Source organism: Lontra canadensis, unplaced genomic scaffold (assembly GCF_010015895.1).
Source record: "Lontra canadensis isolate GAN:19392208 unplaced genomic scaffold, GSC_riverotter_1.0 scaffold16, whole genome shotgun sequence".
In the NCBI taxonomy this organism is placed as follows: domain Eukaryota; kingdom Metazoa; phylum Chordata; class Mammalia; order Carnivora; family Mustelidae; genus Lontra; species Lontra canadensis.
The window spans coordinates 21,243,469-21,263,400 of NW_022631010.1; the positions used below are offsets into that span (position 1 = coordinate 21,243,469).

The window sequence follows — 19,932 nt, forward strand, 5'->3', positions numbered from 1 at the left end:
AAGAGGGAGACAGGACATGTCGGCATGAAGGGTATGTAACATCGAAAGGATAAACCCGGTGTGTGGCAACCTGGAGATGTTTCTCGTTTCCAGTTTGTTCTGTGCCATCGGAGAGACTGTGCGCTCTAGCTTGGTTATGTTGATGCGGGTGTGACTTCTCTGACGGGCAGCTGCATCCCTGTTTCCAGGTATCTGAGGGAATCAGTGTATGATGGATTGGCCGCAGGGTCAAACCAGCGCCAAGGCGGTTGAGGAGAACATAAACCATAGCTTCCATTTATGGAGCACGGACTACGTGCCAGGTGAGGCTCTAAGCACTTTAATGGATTGCTTCATTGAATTCCCACACCACCACCATGAAGGAGGCTCAGCTGCTATCCCCATCATAGAAATGCAGCCATCAGGGAGCACAAAGAAGCTGGTTCCTCACCAAGGAGGGTTGCGATGGTGGGACCCCATCCCAACATAAAAGCCTTACTCTGTCTGCTCTCTCCCTCTCTTGTACATTTCTTCCCATCCCCACCTTTCTCTCTCTTTTTTTTTTTCTGTAGCATCATAGGTCTCCATATAACAGGGAAATAGCATCAAAGGGATGTCAGTAGACACCACTGGCCGATCTGATTTTCCAAAAGTGGCCACAACAATATTGCTTAGAACCTTGCCATGTTCCCTCAGGCAGGGAAGTGCATTTTCCCTCTCCTGGAGTCTGGGTAGAACTCAGTGACAGAGAGGTGGCAGGAAGGACACAGAGTAGTCTCAGAGCCAGGTCACTGAAGATGACATGGCTTCTCCCTGGCTCTCTCTCATTCTTTAGGCACACTTGTCTTTGAGACCAGCTACCATTGGCCCAGTCCCCTTATAAAGGCCATGTTTCAGGGTTCCAGCTGCCAGTCCCATATAAGGCCATACGTGAGCGAGACTTTGGGTGGCTCCAGCCGCCAGCCTTGGATCTGCCCCTACTGATGCCAGGCAGAGAGGAGACAAGCTGTCTCTGATGAACTGTTCATGTTCGTCCCTGTCCCCACAGCAGATTCGTGAACAACACCAACATCCAACACTGTCTTCGTTTCAAGGTCTCTCAATTATACCCACTGCAACACCATTTAAGGTAGAGGGCATTTCACTCATTTATGAGTAAGGAAATAGGAGCCCATTGAGATGATGTGACTCACCCAGGGCCACAAAATGAGCTAGGATTTGAGCCCAGGGCTAGTCTACCCAAGCTTATGAGATCTGCCACTGCACAGACATCCACTCCTTCTGGATCAAGAGTTGGGGTGTGGGCTGCCTCTTAGACACTGTTGCTCTCAGAGAAAGCCAACCCATCTGGCATAAGATGACAAGACAATAACATAGGAGAACTGGTTTTACATAGTCTGTTGTGATTGTTTCCTTAATTTGAACCCCAGATCAATGCTGCCAGTCCTGGCCTAGACATACAGTTCTCTCAGGAAGCCAACCACCTTCCCTCCATGAGCTTAGACAGCTTGGGATCTGCTCATGGCACAGAAGATACTTTTCCCTGTCATGTGAAATAACAGTCATTTGTGTGACCAGATACTTCTGTATCATCGACATGGCTATTTCTTGTTTGATTTCAGGCTCCCTGAGGCCAGCGGGGGGCCTGTCTCCTCAACCTCACGTCTTTTAGCGCAGGTTCTGGCTCCCAGCAGACAATGAATAAAGGCATGAGAAATAAATACCTCAGAGCATCAAGCAAGAATTTTCTTAATAGTGATGACAGTAGGGTAAGGAAGTGCAAAATTCCAGATATAAATACCGCCGTCTTATCTTGCTGCTAAAGATTTGTCTTTTGAGGTCAGAGGTTTCTTTTTTCACTTCCTTGGTCTTTCCTGTGAGATAAAACATCTTCATGTTTGGCTTCTGTTAAAAAAAAAAAAAAAACTTCAGTGAAAATCAGTGGTCAGTTAACAATAGCGGGAACAGGCAGGGCTCCGAGATGCTCTATTTCACCCCGTTGTTACCCAAATGAAAAATACTTTCAGACGTGTGACACGGGAGAATTGATCTTAGTGCGAATGTTGAAATATGACACGTAGCTTCTGCATTCATTCCAGGCAGCCTTACTCATGGGAATGATGGCATGTTGGTCTTTCATCTTGTGTTTAGTTTTCTGAGTGTCATTGCAGCTTCTCAAGAACTGTGAATAACTCCCATCGCTACCTTGTCCAGAATGTCCACTATTTTACCCTACGCTTAGCAGGTATAGGGCTCCTGTAATAAAGGAGGTGGCAGCAGGACCAGACTATGAGGATTTTTTTTTTTTATTATGAAGGATAAATAAATGCATGCAAAATGCGAGGCAAGTTTAAGTCTTCCGTCCTATTTTACGGCCCAATCCATCAGTTAGCTTTTGCTATCTTAAAAAAAAAGTCAACCCCAGAACATAGTAGCTTAAAATAATAGCCATTTATTTAGTTAAGGATTGTGCAGGTTGATGGTCTGGGCTGGGCTCTGCTGGTCTGGCTGGTGCAGCTAGGCTGACACATGTGTTTTCAGTTAGTGGCCGGTTTGGCGATGGCGGCCTCGCCTGGGATGGCTCACCTCTGTTTTGCGCGTCTCTCATCCGCCCACGGGTTAGGGCTCCAAGAGAGTGAGCACGCGAGGCTTCTCGAGGCTAGGGCTTGAAATGACACAGGGCTGCATCTGCCAGATTCTTTTGGTCAAAGCAGGTCACAGGCCAATCCAGATTCACGAGAAGAGAAATCAACTCCAGCCCTTGATGGAGGGAACTGCAAAGCTGCCTTGCAAAAGGCAGGCATGTAGGAAGAGTGGAGAACTGTGGTTGTCTTTGCAACCCACAATACCACGTGAAATGCCAGTATTGTACGAAGGGAATTAACAACATTACGATAGAGAATGAAAGGAAACCACGTGCATAGCTGGTAACTTACAAGAAAAATGGCACTGGGCTGAGAAGAGGACAGCAGGAAGAAGTTGAGATGGGTATAGCCTAGAAGAGCCACTGCCATTCTCTCCTTTCCCCTCCCACCTCACTCTGTAAAAGGGGGATTGAGAGGGAGGGGTGAGGCAGAGCAAAGGGAGTGTAGTTGGTAGGAAAGATTCTTTTTCTCTTTCCTCCCATTGTCAGTGGCGGGGGTGGGGGGTGACAGGTGATGAAGGTGTGGCTCTTTCATGTCTCACTTGGGGGAGCCAGCAGAGAAGGTGGGGAAGGGTCAAATGGTCTGTCTCCTGAATGGCTTTGTTTCCATGGGATCTCAGGAAGGCTTCAGCTACAAACACTGGGCCTCGTGAAACTACCACTGAGTTCACGGTCACATTTCATTTTCTCAACAGCCCTATAACGGTGGGATCATTATTATCCTCACTTTACAGATGGGGAAACTGAGTGCTAAGATCTCCAGTAACTTGCCCTCGGTCACAGTTAGGCATTGACAAAGATAGGGTTCAAAGCCCAGCTGTGTGATGGCTTCCACGGTGCACTTGGCTGAATCCTGCCACGCTGATGTCACCTGCGGGTTCTACAGAAATGGCGGCCCTCTTGCAGGTGTGATCAGAGCACGTGGGATTTATTCCCTCCCCTTCCCCTGACCTCTGTTTGGATCTTGGAATGAGGAGCATGCAGTGGAAAGGTAGGGCTGGTGGGATGACTTGACCCGTGCAGAATCTGGCAGGCTGCAAGTAAGCAGCTACCTTTGGGAAGACCCCCCTGCTTCCCCTGGGTAAGTAGAGATGGGTCATTTTCAGTCCCAACTGAATGATCCATCTCCTCTTCCTGGCTGAGTCCTGAGGCCCCAGCCACCGGGTTTGAATGTTCTATTTCTCGGTACCCAGAGGGTGCTCTGGTAGGGTGTAGTGGAAGCGTAGGCCTCACCAGACCAAGATCCTCAGGCCACTATTGGGCCCGTCTGAAACAGCTCCACTAGAAATACCTCCCATTCCTCAGTTAACCGTGCACACAGAGGAGCACAGCCTGACTGATGTCTTTCACCGGATTCCTCTCGGATGTTCTCTGGTTCTCGGGCTTCTCCTCTTTCCATGCGGCTGGATCTCACCTATGACATACAGTGGAGAATGCTTGTTTTTCCTGTTGCTGCTGCCTGTTTAGTTAAAGGCTAGTGCTGCCATCCACTGGCTGAGAATTTTAAAAGGGTTTCATGAAGAATTTCTCTCTTTTCTTGTCATTCTTTTCCCCTCTGTAGTTTCCTCAATTTTACTGGTTCTTTCCAACCTGCAGATGCAGCTTAGAAGCCCGATAGCAATAAGGATAAGTGAGTCTTGTTGGAAATAGTAGCATTGTTTTATGGCTCGCGATGTCAAGGCCTATTCTAGGTCCATTACCCATTCTTTCCTCACGTGGCCCTGAGAGGTAGTGAGGCAGTGTCTTTCCCCATTTTACAGATGAGAAAATGGAGAGTGGTGAAGTCATCTGTGTGTCATGGCAACGGGCACAATCGAGTGCTTGATGAATGTTAGCTTTTATTTGTAAAGATGGGCCGTATCTTAGCTTGCATCAAGAATTTGTGTGCAATGACACAGTTGGACACTCAGTGAAGGAGAGGGTTAGGTTGGGAAGGCGGGAGACCATCAGGTTGTGACTGTGAGCAGGTGACAGTGGGTACCTGGGGCTCAATCCCACTGGGGGATCTGTAGGATACATCTTGGAATTGTCCCACCAAGGGACATGGAAGCTGGGGTATTCTTGGAGAAATCACAGGGATCTTTTCAAAGCAATTGCGGACTTCATCATTGTATCCTGTATGTTGCCACCCGTTTGTCCCGGGAAAGGAAACAAGGAAAAGCTATTGTGCATCGTTCCCCTTGGCTTCCTGTACTTCCCCTTTGTTCTCTGGCTGGGCTGTCACCATGCAGCATACTATGCCCATACTCAGTGGAAAATTTACAATGAGCATTTATTTATTAGCTCATGCAACTAAAGGTTGGCTGGGGTTTGACTGATCTGGGTTGAGCTCACCTGGGTGGCTCTGCCTCTGGCATAGGTCCAGTTGGCTTGGCTTCTCTTGGCTGAGATATGGGCTTGGACCAGTTCACCTGAGCGCATTCTGAGTCAGGCTGGTGGGCAGTTGCTACACAAAGCAGGCTCTTCTCATGGCCATGACAGAGGCACAGGGGTACAAGTGGAAACCCAAGAGGCCTCTTCACGGAGACTTCTGTATTATCTTATTGTCTAAAGGAAGTCTTGTGGCCAAACCCAAGTTAACAGGCAGAGAGGTATGTTCAGCCTTCACTGGGAAAGTTTCTACTGCTGACCTTGGCTTAGAATCAATAAGGCACTCTACTGTGCTTCCTTTGCCTGGGCTAACCTGTGCAAATACAACGTGAAATTTAAAAGTTTTACCAGTGCCAGTCTTCGTTATCACCTTGGGCAAAATCCCAAATCTTTAACGATATTCTAATTTAGTATTAAATGGGAGATGGTTATTGAAAGCTGCATACCCCCAGATTCCAGAAACCTCTTTGCTGTCTCAGTCCTCAGCTGGGGATTGTTGCCTTATCTCGTACCATGACGGCTCATCATGGACTCACAAAGTGTCTGGAGGTGTTGAGCTCTTCTGTCCCAGTTACAACTGGTCACTGCCTAGGTAGCTGCCTCAGATGGTGAGACTTGGCATCTGCCCCGAAAGTTGCTCAAGCTCCGAGTGAAATAAGAGCAGCAAGTGGAATGAATAAATTGTCAGTTATAGGGATGTGTGTATTTTCCTACATTTTAGGAGAAGGCTGGAATCCTGTAAAAATCTCATTTCTCTGCTTTTCTCAGTACCTTGGATCTCTCATCTGGCGTGACGACAATTTGGCTGGAAGGAGAAGAGGGAGAGCTTTTATGTTGGTTGGAATTTGCAGCCATAAATTTACAGGACTTTTTCCAAGTTAGCATGGAAAAGACTTGCCGTTGAATGCTTTTTGTGAGTTATAAGTCATAAAGCATATGCTCAGGGTGGCTTGACCGTTGTGGTCTTGGCCCCATAAAGAAGGTCTGCGGAAAAAACCTAAGCCTTGAACGATTAAATGTCTTTGCAAACACTCATAAGTTATTTATGTGTCCATATACCGGCCGTGCAAACAAGCGAACACAGATTTTGATGATGCTAACGTCTTAACCGTAGCACCTCACTTTGTCCCGTTAGAGCATTCTAATTAACACATTGTTGAAAACATATGCCCTCTTAATACTAAATCCAAATGCCTGTGAGCTTAGTGGTTTGCTTCTGTCTTTATAAATGCACCAGGGTGGAGGAGACAACCAGATGTGTGAGCCAGTAACTAAGTGTCATTTCTTGGTGGGAAGGACAGTGGGGGTAGTGGGTAAATGAAACAAGGAGGAGAAAGCAGTCATTTTACTGGGCAGATTGCCACTATGGGCAAGGGGGTCTCTGTCCTGCATGTGAGCTTTGGGAGATGATCAACCTCATCTCAGAGTTGTTTCACCAAGGAGTGAGGTCGCTGGGTTATTTTATCCACCGATTTCCATCCATCATCGATGAGGACCATTTCAAGGGGCAGTAACTCCCTGGTCTTCTGGTCTACCCATGGGTGAGTCAAGTATGCTGCTGTCAGAGTCTTCAGAAAGAGTGCCGCTGGTACTTGCCATGGAAACTCTAGACTTGTTAAGAGGATGGTAAGTACAGAGGGGACATGAGTGAGGCCCCCAATAGCATCTGCTACGGGGCATGCCAGAGATTTTCAAGAATGGAAGGAGGGAATTTGTAGCTTTTGAAAGAGCTACAAAAAAAAAATTTTTTTTTTTTTTTTTTTGAAAGAGCTACTGTTTATCTTAAACAGCAGAAGCTAAATACCTTGAAGGCCTCTAGGACTGAATGGGGAAAGGTGAGTATTCCTTTGCTTGGCTATTTAATTTTATTTACATTTTGTCACAGACATACAATGAAACATTATATAACCATGAACAAAAAAGGGAGAGCTAATGAAAAAGGGAGAACTCTATTCAAATTATAGTTTTGAGTAGGAAAAAAGCATAGTGCAGAACAATATGTAGAATATGCTGGGGTTTTTTTCTTTTCTCTTTTTTTTAGGCACTTTTGTTGGTTTATAACTTACATGTCCTAAAATTCACCCATTTTTAAGGATACAAGTATGAGTATTTGGGTAAATATATAGTGTTCTAGAAATAGTTTTTTTAGAAATTTCATGTAAGTGGAATCATACAATAGGTAGACTTTTACGTCTGACTTTCACTCAGCATAATGTTATTAAAATTATTCACATCATAGCTTATGTCAATAGTTCTCTTTTTGCTGTGCAATAGTATTTCATTATACAGATATATCACTTTTCGTTTATCTGTCCTATAGTTGATAGAAATTTGGTTTGTTTCAGTTTTATTTTTCCTAATAATGCTGCTTAGGAACATCCAGACGTAGTCTTTATGCGGATATATATTTTAATTTCTCCTGGGTAGGTACTTAACCAGTGAAATTTCTGGGACACATGGTAAGTATATGTTTAGTTTTTTAAGGGACACCACACTATTTTCAAAGAGACTGTACCATTTTATTGCATTCCCCCAACACTGTATGAAGGGTCCAGTTTCTTCATATCCTCACCAACAACTAGTATTGTGAGTCTTTCTGAAGTTAGTCATTCTGATAAAAGCCTAGTGGCATCTTATTTCTGGTTTAGGGTTTCCTAATGACTAGTGATGTCCTGTGTCTTTTCATGTGCTTTTTTGCCATTCACAAATCTTCTTTGGGGGATATGTCTGTTCAAATCTTTTCTTTTCTTTTTTTTTTTTTTTTAAATTTAAAGATTTTATTTATTTATTTGACAGACAGAGATCACAAGTAGGCAGAGAGGCAGGCAGAGAGAGGGAGGGGGAAGCAGGCTCCCTGCTGAGCAGAGAGCCAGATTCGGGGCTCAATCCCAGGACCCTGGGATCAGGACGTCAGCTAAAGGCAGAGGCTTTAACCCACTGAGTCACCCAGGCACCCCTGTTCAAATCTTTTCTCTCTCTCTCTCTCTCTCTTTTTTTTTTGTTATTGATTAAAAAGGGTTTGGACTATTGTAATTTTTCCTGTAAGATCAACATTATTTCCAAATAAAAAGTTAAAAGAAGAAAAACCCCTAGACCCCATCAGTGCCTCCTCATGCCCCATCTGAATGGTACCCTCTGCAGTTATTTCATGGTGTTTTATCCTCAGTAAAAAACTTAAAGGGAAGGGAGAGATCAGATTTTCAATCTTCCAGAACGAGTCATTGTCTGGTAAAGACATGATGAATCTTTGTTAAATCAAGACATACTTCCTTGACAACTTTTTTTTCTGTAAATGGGAAATTGATGATTTAAAAATGCCCAGATGTTAGAGCAAGGAAAAACATGAAAATGCTTATTATTACTTTTCTTTCTTCAGTCCCTGAGGAAGTTACCCAGCTCCTCAGCCTTTCCCGCCCCTGAGTATGGGTAAGAGACATTTGGCTATGTGTCTGCCTGCCAGTGTAGTGCGGGACCTGGCCACGGAGGGGTGAGGAGGGCTGGTCCGCGCATGGGCACAGGCGCTTGCATGTTCCCCAACGGCTCTCCCCTCCCACCCGCTCCACGCTGACCTTGATTACAGCCGGTGTGTCTGTGGAGTTGCCTCTCTTCCACTTCCCCCCAGATCTTCAACTTCTATGATTTCTCCCATAAGGAAAGTAAAACAAAGATATGCCCGCAAATTTATTAAGTTCAAACAGAAATTAATGAGCCAGTTACCTAAGAGCAGATGGCGTAAAGAACAATGAGATGGAACAGAAAAATGTTCTAGTTCACCTACCTCCCTTATCCTTGACTTTCAGCAGGTTGGCTTGTACTTACTGGCTTTTGATTTTTCCAATACTTAGTGAGTACGAACTATTCATTCTTTCATTCATTCATTGAATCTTTAGGAGATCCTACTATGCATCAGTCACTTTGTGAGGCCAGAAGGAGCCCGGCAAAGTGCTTCCCCAGGAGATTCCCACCCTAGTGGGAGAATTAGACAATACATAATCAAGCAAATAAATACACACTATGTTAGATTATAATAAACATTACAAAATGAAATGAAATACAATAAGGAGGTAGAGACAGATGGGTTCATACAAATTCTGGAAGGATGTATACTATACAGGATTAATAGAGCTGATCATTTAAATTATTTATTTACTTATTTTAGAATTTATTTTAGAATTTTCCTATAACAAACTTGGATTGCTTTTGTAATAAAATGGTTATTCTAAATTTGCAGAAAAACATTAGATTTGAATGTCTGCATGGTTAATCAGATAACTTGTATCCTCGTTTTATGACTGGAAGTATTGAAAAAAGTCAACTGGAAAATAACACATAGTCTTTATTATCTGGGAGTGTGGTTTCTGCATGTTGGGAATTTTGATATTTGGAAATACAAGATAAATAAATTACAGAAAACCAGACATGGTTATAAAATGCCTTCCTGACGGGTAATTGCAAATGATGAATGATCCCTTCAAGTCTTGGTAAATTGTAAATATTGCCAAGTAGATCAAAATAGAAAATGGTAGCATTGATGAAAGATGCAGGAACCAAAACATCTGAGCTCAAACTGCTGTTTCTGACATTGTTTTGTTTTGTTTTTACTGGCAATTGGGAGTGTAAACGTGTATCTAGGAGTTAGACCATAAAACATAAAGTGGAGATTTCAGTCAGTTAGCTTGGCCGAAGAAAACTCCCAAAGTTGGAAAATTCAGACAACGGTAAAGCATTCGAAGGCTTTACCCAGGCTGTTTGCTGGAGGCCCAGCTCCCTGGAACAGATGCCTGTGGGTATGGGATGTGGGGTGATCATATTACTGGCTCCTCCTTTCTTCCCTTCCACCCTTCCCAAACCTCAGGGCCCCACATGCCCAACTCTACCTTTTCACTGATTTGGTGCCACTTCTCAGGGGGTGACATTTCATTTCATAACATCACCACTTAGATCATAGCAACCACTCGAGATAATGAAGCAGGAGAGCGAGGCTCTTCTCTCACGCAGTCAAAGAATGAATCTCATGGACAAAGAAAGTGAGTAAAGCAATAGAGTTTTATTAAGCGAGAATACAGAAAAAGCTCTCAGGAGTGAGAGGGGTCCCAACACGACTACCCCTGAGGGCTTTTAGGGTTGGTCATTTATAGAAAGCTAACCAGGGAACTTAAATCTTTTTGACTTTTCTACTGGTGGCACAATTGATTAAGGATGAGTGATAACAACTTTAATGGCTTACTTCTTTTTAGGGTCTGGTTATTTTTGTTGGTTACAGGTGACTGTCATACAAAAAGACATACACACACACCCTGGACACCTAGGGCAGGGTGGTCTGCTGTGTTCCTTTATCTCTGGTTTCCATACACCTCTGCATTTCTGGGATTTCTGTGAGCCTGATTACATAGCCCTGCCTCTCTTTCCCTACCTAGCCTCTCCTGTCCCTTACTCAATAATAGTATGGTCACACAAACCCCTCACCCAGATGCCCACCCAACATTTTCCTGCCCCACACTGTCAAGTCATTCGATTTTTGGTCCATACTGATTTCAAAATCCAAAATCTCTGGTGCTGGAATAAACAAAATCCTATCCAAATATGAACTTCATTTTATGTTTTGTAAACTTCGTCATGTTTTCTTGTAACTAACCAATTCACATTCATCTTTATCTACTTAACCAGTGGCAAAGAAACTCAAAATTTGTGCCCACATGGATTATTCATTGGCTTGTACTTGAAGTATAAGCTCTATGACTCTACTCATTGTTTCCAATAATTTCCATTATTTCAAAGTGATTGATCCCAGTATCTTAGAGGCTTGTTTTTTGTTTTGTTTATTTTTGACTTGCTTATTGATTAATTTCTTAGGGAGCCCAACTTCCACTCCCTTATTTTGCATTCCTAGGCAACTCATTACTGAAAAATTAAATAATGTTACTCCAGAGAACGCTTATAGTAATGAGACATAAATTTTATCTACAAAGATAAAGTGTACTTCAAGAAAAAGTTACCATCTTAAGATTTGATGGTATTCAACAAAAATTAAAGAAGGTGTGTAAATGACTATTTGAGATTGAATGAAAAACAATATATTGGCTCCTTTTTTCTTACAACAAATACCAAGTTCATTAAAAATAATTCATTTTTTCAATAAAATACTTTGATAAAATGTAGATTTATTAGGCTTTGTTTTGAAAATCTGCCCTCTTTTTCCTTCTTTGGACTTTGAAAAAGCAGAAGTTACGCTGACATGCTCAGTGTGGTATTTGCTGATGTGTGAGTGTATGTGTGTATGTGGTTTTAATTTTTAGTTGTTTTTTTTTTCTCCCACAACCTTTTCTTTTACTTAATGTGAATCATATTATATTTTCCACTCCTGAGCACTGTGATTCATTGCCATCTATTTCCTCCGGAGCTCTCTACCCCATAGAGTCCTCTGGGAAATTGATTAGTCACCCACCAAGCAAGGCACCTTGCATGCCCATGGTCAACATCCGCTCCAACAGCTGCGTCTTTTGAAGGAAGATGAAAGTTGCTGTAGCATCTTCCTTTGGGGAAGTAATAGGGCATCAGTTTGGGGGTTTGTATGGCTTATTGTACTCCTGGATTCATCTTTACAATTTAGCATACAGACAAGTTGGATATCACAAATGACAAATGTATCATTCGGTTAAGAAGCTTTTCAGGCAATACTTCTGACCTCAGGAAACAGGTATGAGAGTTGGTCACGATGCCTTGCCTGTGGCACATGCATAGAGTATTTGTGGATGGGCTGAGTCTTAATATATGAATGTAGTTTTGAAAAAGTTGCAATAGATTCATTTATCTCAAACATATTTTTATCAAACCCACTTGGGTCTAACTTCAGAAAGTTTCAAGCCACAGGATTTTTCTTCATAGGCCAGACTTAATGAATACATTCCTAAAGTCATACCTTAATTATATCAATTACTTTTTTTAAGATTTTATTTATTTATTGGAGAGAGTGAAAGTGAGAGACATCACAGAGGGAGAGGGAGAAGCAAGCTCACCATGAAGCAGGGAGCTCGATGCGGCAGGGCTCGATCCCAGGACATTGAGATCATGACCTGAGCTGAAGGCAGATGCTCAACCGACTGAGCCACCCAGGTGCCCCAGTCATATCAGTTATTGTCTTGAGGTTTCAATGTGCGTTTCACATTGCTGACTGATTTTGACTGCATCAACCCGTAGGTTACAGTTTGATCTTACCTCCATTTGATACCACCTGACCTAAGAGCACTAGGACTACTATCTGTGCAGTCAGAAGTCTTTGATTTTGTTAGTCAGAGTAAAGCCTCTTCAAGTTTATGGAACTAGAGCAGTCGAAGAGCAGGGACAAATAGTTAAACAGGTAGGTAGGCTGAACAAGGTGTCAGAAAGTCCATTTCTGGGCTGACCCATGGAAGGCATTGGGAAACTACTTTTGCCTTGCTAGGCCCTAGGCTTCTTAAGAGTCTGTTAGCATGGGGAATTAGAAGTGGGAATGCAACAGAAAACAGGGCACACACATAAGGGTTAGGCATGGGCGACGTGGAATCAGAACTGGGTCACACAAACAAAAACCTGACCATGTATTAGATGGACACAGAGAAATAGAATACTTTAACCTTCGCTGCTAAAAAAGTATTACCAGTTTTAATTCACTGAGACAATGGAAGCTCTCGTCTGGATATTCCACTTTTTGCCTGTCCTGTTGATTGTCTGGAAGCTCTGGGGAAATATAGAACATAGTCACCTTCCAACTTGGAATTAGGATGTTAAGAGTTGGCCCGCTGTCAGGACAGTCCTGGAGAAACACGTTCCACCCCATCTTTGACACTGGCCGGCAGTGAGACCTTGGGTAAGTTGTTTAGCCTTTGAGCCTCACTTTCTCTACTGACAGAGTTAAAGTGGGGCCAACTCTACCTGGAGGCTTGGGGTGCTGTGTGGAAAAGGGTCCTGAGGTACCCCATTGGGATTTTTCACCACAACCCATGATTGATGTCTGTGGTGTCAGGAAGAGAGGAATCTGCTCTCAGCCATCCACATGCTCAGTGAGCCCTCAGTTTCCTCCTCGTGCCAAATACACTCTGAGATGTTGCGACTTATGGCAGGTCCAGATGCCATATTTGTTGCTCACTAGCTAGCCTGAACCTTGCTCGGAAACCTTTACAGACACAGAAACTCAGGCAACCACAAGGGGAGACCTGGGCCTTAGGTTGTTTCTCTTAATTGGATTCAGAGCTTGGTTTCCTGTGTAAACCGCAGTGCCAGGATGTTGCACCACCCTGGGAGCTAGTGCCTTGTGGGAAACTGGAATATTCCCTGCTGTTCTGGAATTTGTAGGCCAAGGAAAATACACTCCTTTTTCCAAAGGTGCCTTCGATGAGCTTAGAACTAGAAAGAAAGTGAATGGTCTCAAGTGGTGATTCCCATGGGTGATGCCCGGGATACTGGGTGCCTTGACTGGTCCCCTCTACCAACAACCAGCCAATCCAGGGCAACTCCGAAAAAACCTATTTTCGTAAAGCCTTCTTGTTTCAGTTTCCATTCCTGCTGCCATGTTCTGTTCTAATGATTTTGTCACTTTTGTCACTTCTGGCCTTTAGAATAAGGAAGTGTTTGTTTCCATGTGAGTCAAATAATGTTTGTTCTCTCCAGCCTTTTCTTTGTTTCATATTTTAGACATTCCATAGAACTTAGGTTAGGGAGTGAATTGGACACAGTGTGAGCTAGTCCCAGAGCATTGCTGCGGATGGTTCTGACAGTGCTCCTCTAGAAGAGCCCTCTGGTTTCTGCCTCGGATCGCATCCATGTCATTCATTGGCCATGCTATAGACCCCCAACAGCTCTATGTCTCCACTGCCTGCCTGTGTGTCTGGAGTCCAGACTCCTGTCTCTCTCTCAGTCATCTCTGCTTTGGGGACCCACTCCAAAAACTCAGATGGTCCAAAATTCAGCTCTTTTGTTTCTCCCGCTACACGTGCTAGTTTTCTAGAGGCATGTTTTGGTGAATTGGACCACCTCCACTCGTTTCCTATAGCTGAAACCTGAATGCAATCTTAGACACTTTTCCCTCTTCCTACCACCCCCATGTATCAAATCCTTATACCCCTAGATTTCACATGAGTATATACCACACCCTTTATATTCATCTCACATATATATTACCTCCTCTTCTCACCCCCGGTGGCCCTCCACATTTTCAGTCTCCTATCCAGAAGTATTCAGCGATGCCTTGTCATGACCCATAGGGTCAAACCTAAATGTGTTTGCATTGCCTACAAGATGATCTGTTCTGGCCAGCCTCAAGTCCCCTTCTGCTGAATACTTGGGGTTCTTAGCAGTCATGAGCAACACTGAATTTGTGGTTTCTCCAAAGCACATGCCCCCTCACTTTGTATAGCATTTCTTGTGTTTTACTCTGGGGCTGGAACCCCCTCCCTGCCTACTTACCCTTCCAGGCTCAACTCAGAGGTTGCCTTCCTTGTAAAGCTCCTCTGGTCTTCTGCAGAGGGACTTATGCTTCTTGTTGTCTGTTCCTATTGCACAGGTCATGACTCTCAATTTTAGCAATGGTCTTGTAAGTGTCTTGGTGCAGAGGGTAGCATTGTAATATATATGCTTTCTCCCTTTGACTGCCTGCTATATCGTAGTTGCCCAATCATGCTGCTTAAATAGAAGAATCGTTGAATGACTTGTGGGCCCAGATGCACCCATCCTCAGGCCTACGTTGGGAAAGCAAGACCTGGAAAGGTGAAAAGCAGCATTAGAGCTGGCTCATTCCTCTCTCATGTTTTTGAAGGATATCTTCACACTACACAGGAACATGGCCTCTGGGACCTTCAGACCCACAAAATCCATGCTAGTCTGTGTCCCCATCCTTTAGGGCGGACCCAAGTGTATTTTATTTCTAGGTGGCCCAGAGGTCTGCGCTTTCTGGGAGCTTTGTAAATAAGAAATGCTGCAGGACAGATATTGGACAGGTTGACCAGTTCTCCAAGACTGAGGAGGAGGCTGAGAGCTGCCTGGATCTGATCAGTGGAGGTAGCAGCACTCTTTTTTCCTTCCTGTGTTTTCTCAGAGCTTAAAGATGAATGTCCTGTAATGAATCCAAAGAATGGAAAGAATTTTCAGGGGCTGGATCAGTGGGATAAATGGAAGAGCCCATATTTGTATGAGGTAAGGAACTCTAAAAGCCTAGAATAAATTCTAAACTGATATCCTGATTTCATCTTTAAGACTCTCTTGCTCAGGGCCTGTCCTTATTCCTGTCCTGATCCTCACTAAGTACCTGTATTCTGTTAGGTGTTAGAATTATATTAACTTACTGTGATGAGCAGCGGGTGTTGTATGGAAATGGTGAATCACTGTGTTGTACACCCGAAACTAATATCACACTGTATGTTAAGTAACTAGAATTTAAATAAAAACTTTAAAAAAAAAGAGTTATATTAACTTAGAGCACTAATAAAGCCTCAGCTAATGATCCTTATTCTCACAGGGACAGTAGATGCTCACTGATTTACACTAATGATAGAGATAAACACACACACACAATTATCAGTCCCGAATGCTGAAGCACTGTATACATCTATTTGGATGAGTATAATGAATTTTTAATTATGTGTGGTCACTCTTTATTGCTCATGCTAATATATGCATTATTATGGTTACATAATTTTGATAATAATTTAATAATTCAATTTAATAATTGAAAACTGCTTTGCATTTAATATATTATTTCTTCATAATGTACTCTGTCAAAGGAGGTGGCTGTTTTCATAAATCCTTATGTTGGTCTAGCAACTTAGTAAACCAAACTTTTAAAAAATCTTTTAAATGTTTCTAGTGACTGATAAGAATCATTAGAATAGCTAGCATATATTAAGGACCTACTATATCCCAGGCGTTATGCTAAGAAGTACTTTTCCATAGATTATTGCATTTCATACCCATTTTACAGATGAGGAAACTAAGGCATAGGGAGACCAGCTGCTCAAAGTCTCCCTGAGATGGACCCTTCCCTGTTTTAGTAGTTACAGAGCCATAACAAGGAGATTTCTTTTTTTCTTTCTTTCTTTTTTTTTTCTAAAGATTTTATTTATTTGTCAGAGAGAGAGAGAGAGAGCACAAGCAGGGGAGTAGCAGGCAGAGAGAGAAACAGGATCCCTGTTGAGCCAGGAGCCCAATGTGGGACTCGATCCCAGGACTCCGGGATCATGACCAGAGACAAAGGCAGACGCTTAACCAGCTGAGCCACCCAGGTGTCCCGCCAGGAGATTTCTTACCTTAAAATCAAAGCTAACTGATAGTAAACATGGTAAAGAAGCAGAAGGTAGTGAAAATATTTATGCTTTAAAATCTTAAGGCTGAGTTAAGTTGTTTCATCCTTTAATCTCTGTTTGACCTTCTCTGAGCGAAAGTGAGTGAATGGTAATAACACCTGCTTTGTTCCTTCTACAGCCACCCAGAGACTGGTGTAAGCATCAGGGGAGCTACTCATTGCATAAAAGTGCTTTGAAAGCTGGACCTCAGTAAGGCCTACTTTGGGGGCCTGAACTAGGCCTCCCTCCAGATGACGCTTTCCTTCTTGGGAGAGTCCTGGGGCAGAGAAGGAAGCTTTCAAATCTGTTTCTTACCACCACTTATCAAAATTGCAAGAGGAGGGGGTTGTATGCCTACTCTTGGTTGAACATGAGATGATTTTAGACATCAAAAATAAATCTTTTTTGAGCTTAGGGATTCATTTTAAGATTATTTAAAATATATTACCTAGCACATCAAATTGCGATATCACCATGTTTATTGCTTAGGATGAGTTAAATTTATTTGTTTTTAAATGAATTGACTTTTAAAACCCCCCACGTTGCCTCTCAAAAAAGATCATATGATAGTTGTCTTTCTCTGATTGACCTATTTCGCTCAGCATAATACCCTCTAGTTCCAGCCACGTCGTTGCAAATGGCAAGATTTCATTTCTTTTGATGGCTGCATAGTGAGTGTTCCTTCCTATCGGGAAATGATTGGTGGGACCTGAGCTTTTGTACCTTATGTCTTGAGTTCATTTTTTAAAAACTGCTACAGACCATTTTTCTTCTTGGCTTCTATTGTGTCTCTGACAGCCAGAACTTGAAAAAATAACAAACCCAAAAAACAAAAATACCCCCCAAAACAAAAAACTCTGTTCCTGAGGTTCTAGGAAGCTCCTATAACTGTTATAAAATCCAACTCACAGGGGTGGATACAGGTGTTAGGGGGGTCTGAGGTTTATTCTATTTGCAGAGCCCCCTTTATAAGAAACAATTCAAAATTCCTAATGCAAAATGCCGGCAGGCCCCTGGAAGGGCTCTGGCCACCGTAAGGGCCTTGAAGGACTCTTGAATGTAACTAGATGTATCATAACTATGTCTGCCTGCATTAATTTTTGCCACATCCACAGAACATTATTATTTATTTACTTTTTAAAGTATGTGCAGTAGCCATGTGTTTTGTACCCCTCCTCACAGGATTTCACATTTATTTTGGCCAACTTTCATTTTGTGAGCCTATTATCTCAGGTACTTGAAGTGTGCTTTGTATCACAATCATGTTGCCTGGTCCCATTTTTCTGAAGCATGTTACAAATGCCACTAAGGGTAGCCCAGATGTTTAGGTGGTACTCAGATGGACATTTTCTATACTTTTTTTGTTGTACCTTTTAATTCCTATGAAGTTAATTTATACTCTAAAATATAATTAGTACATCAAATACATAGCTTCTTTTTATATAAATTTAAGTTAAAAAGGAGTCCATTTAAAGAAGGTCCTTAAGCCCTTCTGGTACACGGTGACGGGAGCTGTGAGGGCAGTACATGAATGGCGGGTGTTCAGGAAACACTGACTTAGGAGGTCCGACATTTCTCTGTCCTGTAACCCATCTGTCAGCTTACCCTTCACTCAGCCCTTAGCCTAGTTCAGTTTATTAATGAACATCCTGTATAGGACAAGCATGGGAGGAAACTAGGGACCTGCTCCGGGATGGTTGGAATCCATCAAGTAGGGCTTCCTATGTATGGTCATTTAATTATTGTACTGTCATCCTCTTAGGCACAATTTTCCATCTTGCTCAAAATGTGTCATTTTTTGTTGGCTCCTTTCATGAAATTCAGCTCCATGGTAACAGGTTCTTCGTAATTTCCTAGTCTAATAGCCCTGCCAAGAACATAACAAGTATGGCTAAGCTGACACAGCTTGCCTTTGGACACCCAAGCTTATCCCTGAGGATGAGCACTTTCGGCCAAACCATTTTGCCAATGATCCCAACCATAGTCAGGAGTAAGGTGGCCCGCAAGCCCACAGCTGCATAGCTGGGAGAGTCCCCTGTCTTCTCTATTTCTGAAACTGGAGATCATCATTTTCCACCAGCCTTGACCCAGCACCTCTTCAATTTCCTATGATACCTTGAAGATAACCACAAATCATCTCCCATGCACTTTATTTTTAACTGTAGCCTGGCATGTGATCTCACCAGATTGGGAAATGGAGACACCTATGGAATATCCAGATACTTGATTCAGTCCTCATTCATGTTGGCTTCCTCTTTCCAGTCTTACAGTCTTACCTCTTTCTTGATTTGTTCATGTTATAGGCATTAAATACTCAGATGGACAAGGAATTGAGTGAGCTTGCTTCTCTTTTATTCTGCTGCCATTGAATCTTATCTTCTTCAAAACCTTTTAAAACTTCCTTTATGGTTTTACTTAGCTTTGTTTTCTTTGCAAAACACTCCTTCCTGACATTATTCATATAGATCTGCCTCGGGAGGTAGGATTCAGCTATGCCCCTGGAACCCCATACCCATATTTTGTCCTTTCTTGCGGAGCTGTCTGTGCAAACACATTGTTGTGATTCTTCTCTCTCTACCTATGTACTTACTTGCATTTGTGGTGTTAGAACCCCATTGCCAAGAACTTCCCACCCTACTTGATGAGAAGGAAGACATTTTTTATGAACTGCAAATCACCTTTAAGCTTTTTGAAATCTCTGCTCGTAACTACAAAATTCTCTGCCAGACTAGGTTTCTCATTCTGAGCTGAGTTGAGTGTAAGGATGATGTGAGAATTCTGTCTCTTGGTGCCCATGACTGCCACTTCTCCCATCAGTTCCTCCTTGTGATTGGAAGGAAGACAAGAATAGCACGCCCTCCCACCACTTGCTCAACCTTCTGACGCTTGAGTCTGCCAGCGCGTTAAGTCAGGGGTGTGTCATCTGGAGTTATCACAACGATACTATGAGAATGTGGGTGCACAGTTGAATTTCCCAGCAGGTCCATCTTCAATCTCTCTTCCTGATTTCTGTGGCAGGAACTAATCACTCATTTCCTGCATTTGACGGGCTGTGGCATCCTGCCATTACAATAGCGCTGTTTTTCATTTATCTTCCTTATTTTGCAGCATGAAAACTTGTGGATGCATAGATTCTATCTGAACTTATAGAGAAAGCTTACTACTCTCCAAAGCAAATGAACAAAATCCATTACTTATGAACAAAACACAATAAAGTATGTCCTACCTTGGTCATATTCTGATTAAGAGTCCCATTCCTTATGGTCTCACTGACTCCTGTGAGGTTCTATTGAGCTGGCCATTTCCTCCTCTCCCCATGGATCCGGTTTTGCTTCTCCATGACTCTGCCCTGTGTTGCACCTGAACTGGCCTAGCTATGTTTTCTCTGGCCCCCTTTGATAACTGGCTTCCTGGTGGGTTTGGCCAATGCAAAGCCCTGATGGATACTGTGGGTGGAAGGAAGAGAAAAGCCAGGGCAGTTTACCAAATGTGGTATATTAGTGACTCAGATTTGTGCCTCAGCAAAATGACAGGTTACCTGGGGTCATCACTGGAGAATTAGGCCCATGAATGGTAAGGACTACTGAAATGACCACAGGATGAGAAGAAGCATTGGTGAGAGGTTCA

General features: G+C 42.9%; 1 protein-coding gene across 1 annotated transcript in view; it reads left to right on the forward strand.

Moving 5' to 3' along the window:
• The first annotated feature begins 264 nt into the window (after positions 1–264).
• The window catches only part of RIN2 (Ras and Rab interactor 2), a 174,438-nt gene continuing 154,770 nt past the window's right edge, over positions 265–19,932 (forward strand). The window contains exon 1 of the mRNA XM_032859279.1: positions 265–302. Within this exon, the coding sequence (XP_032715170.1) occupies positions 280–302 (23 nt within the window). The 5' untranslated portion in view covers positions 265–279. The remainder of the gene's footprint in view (positions 303–19,932) is intronic.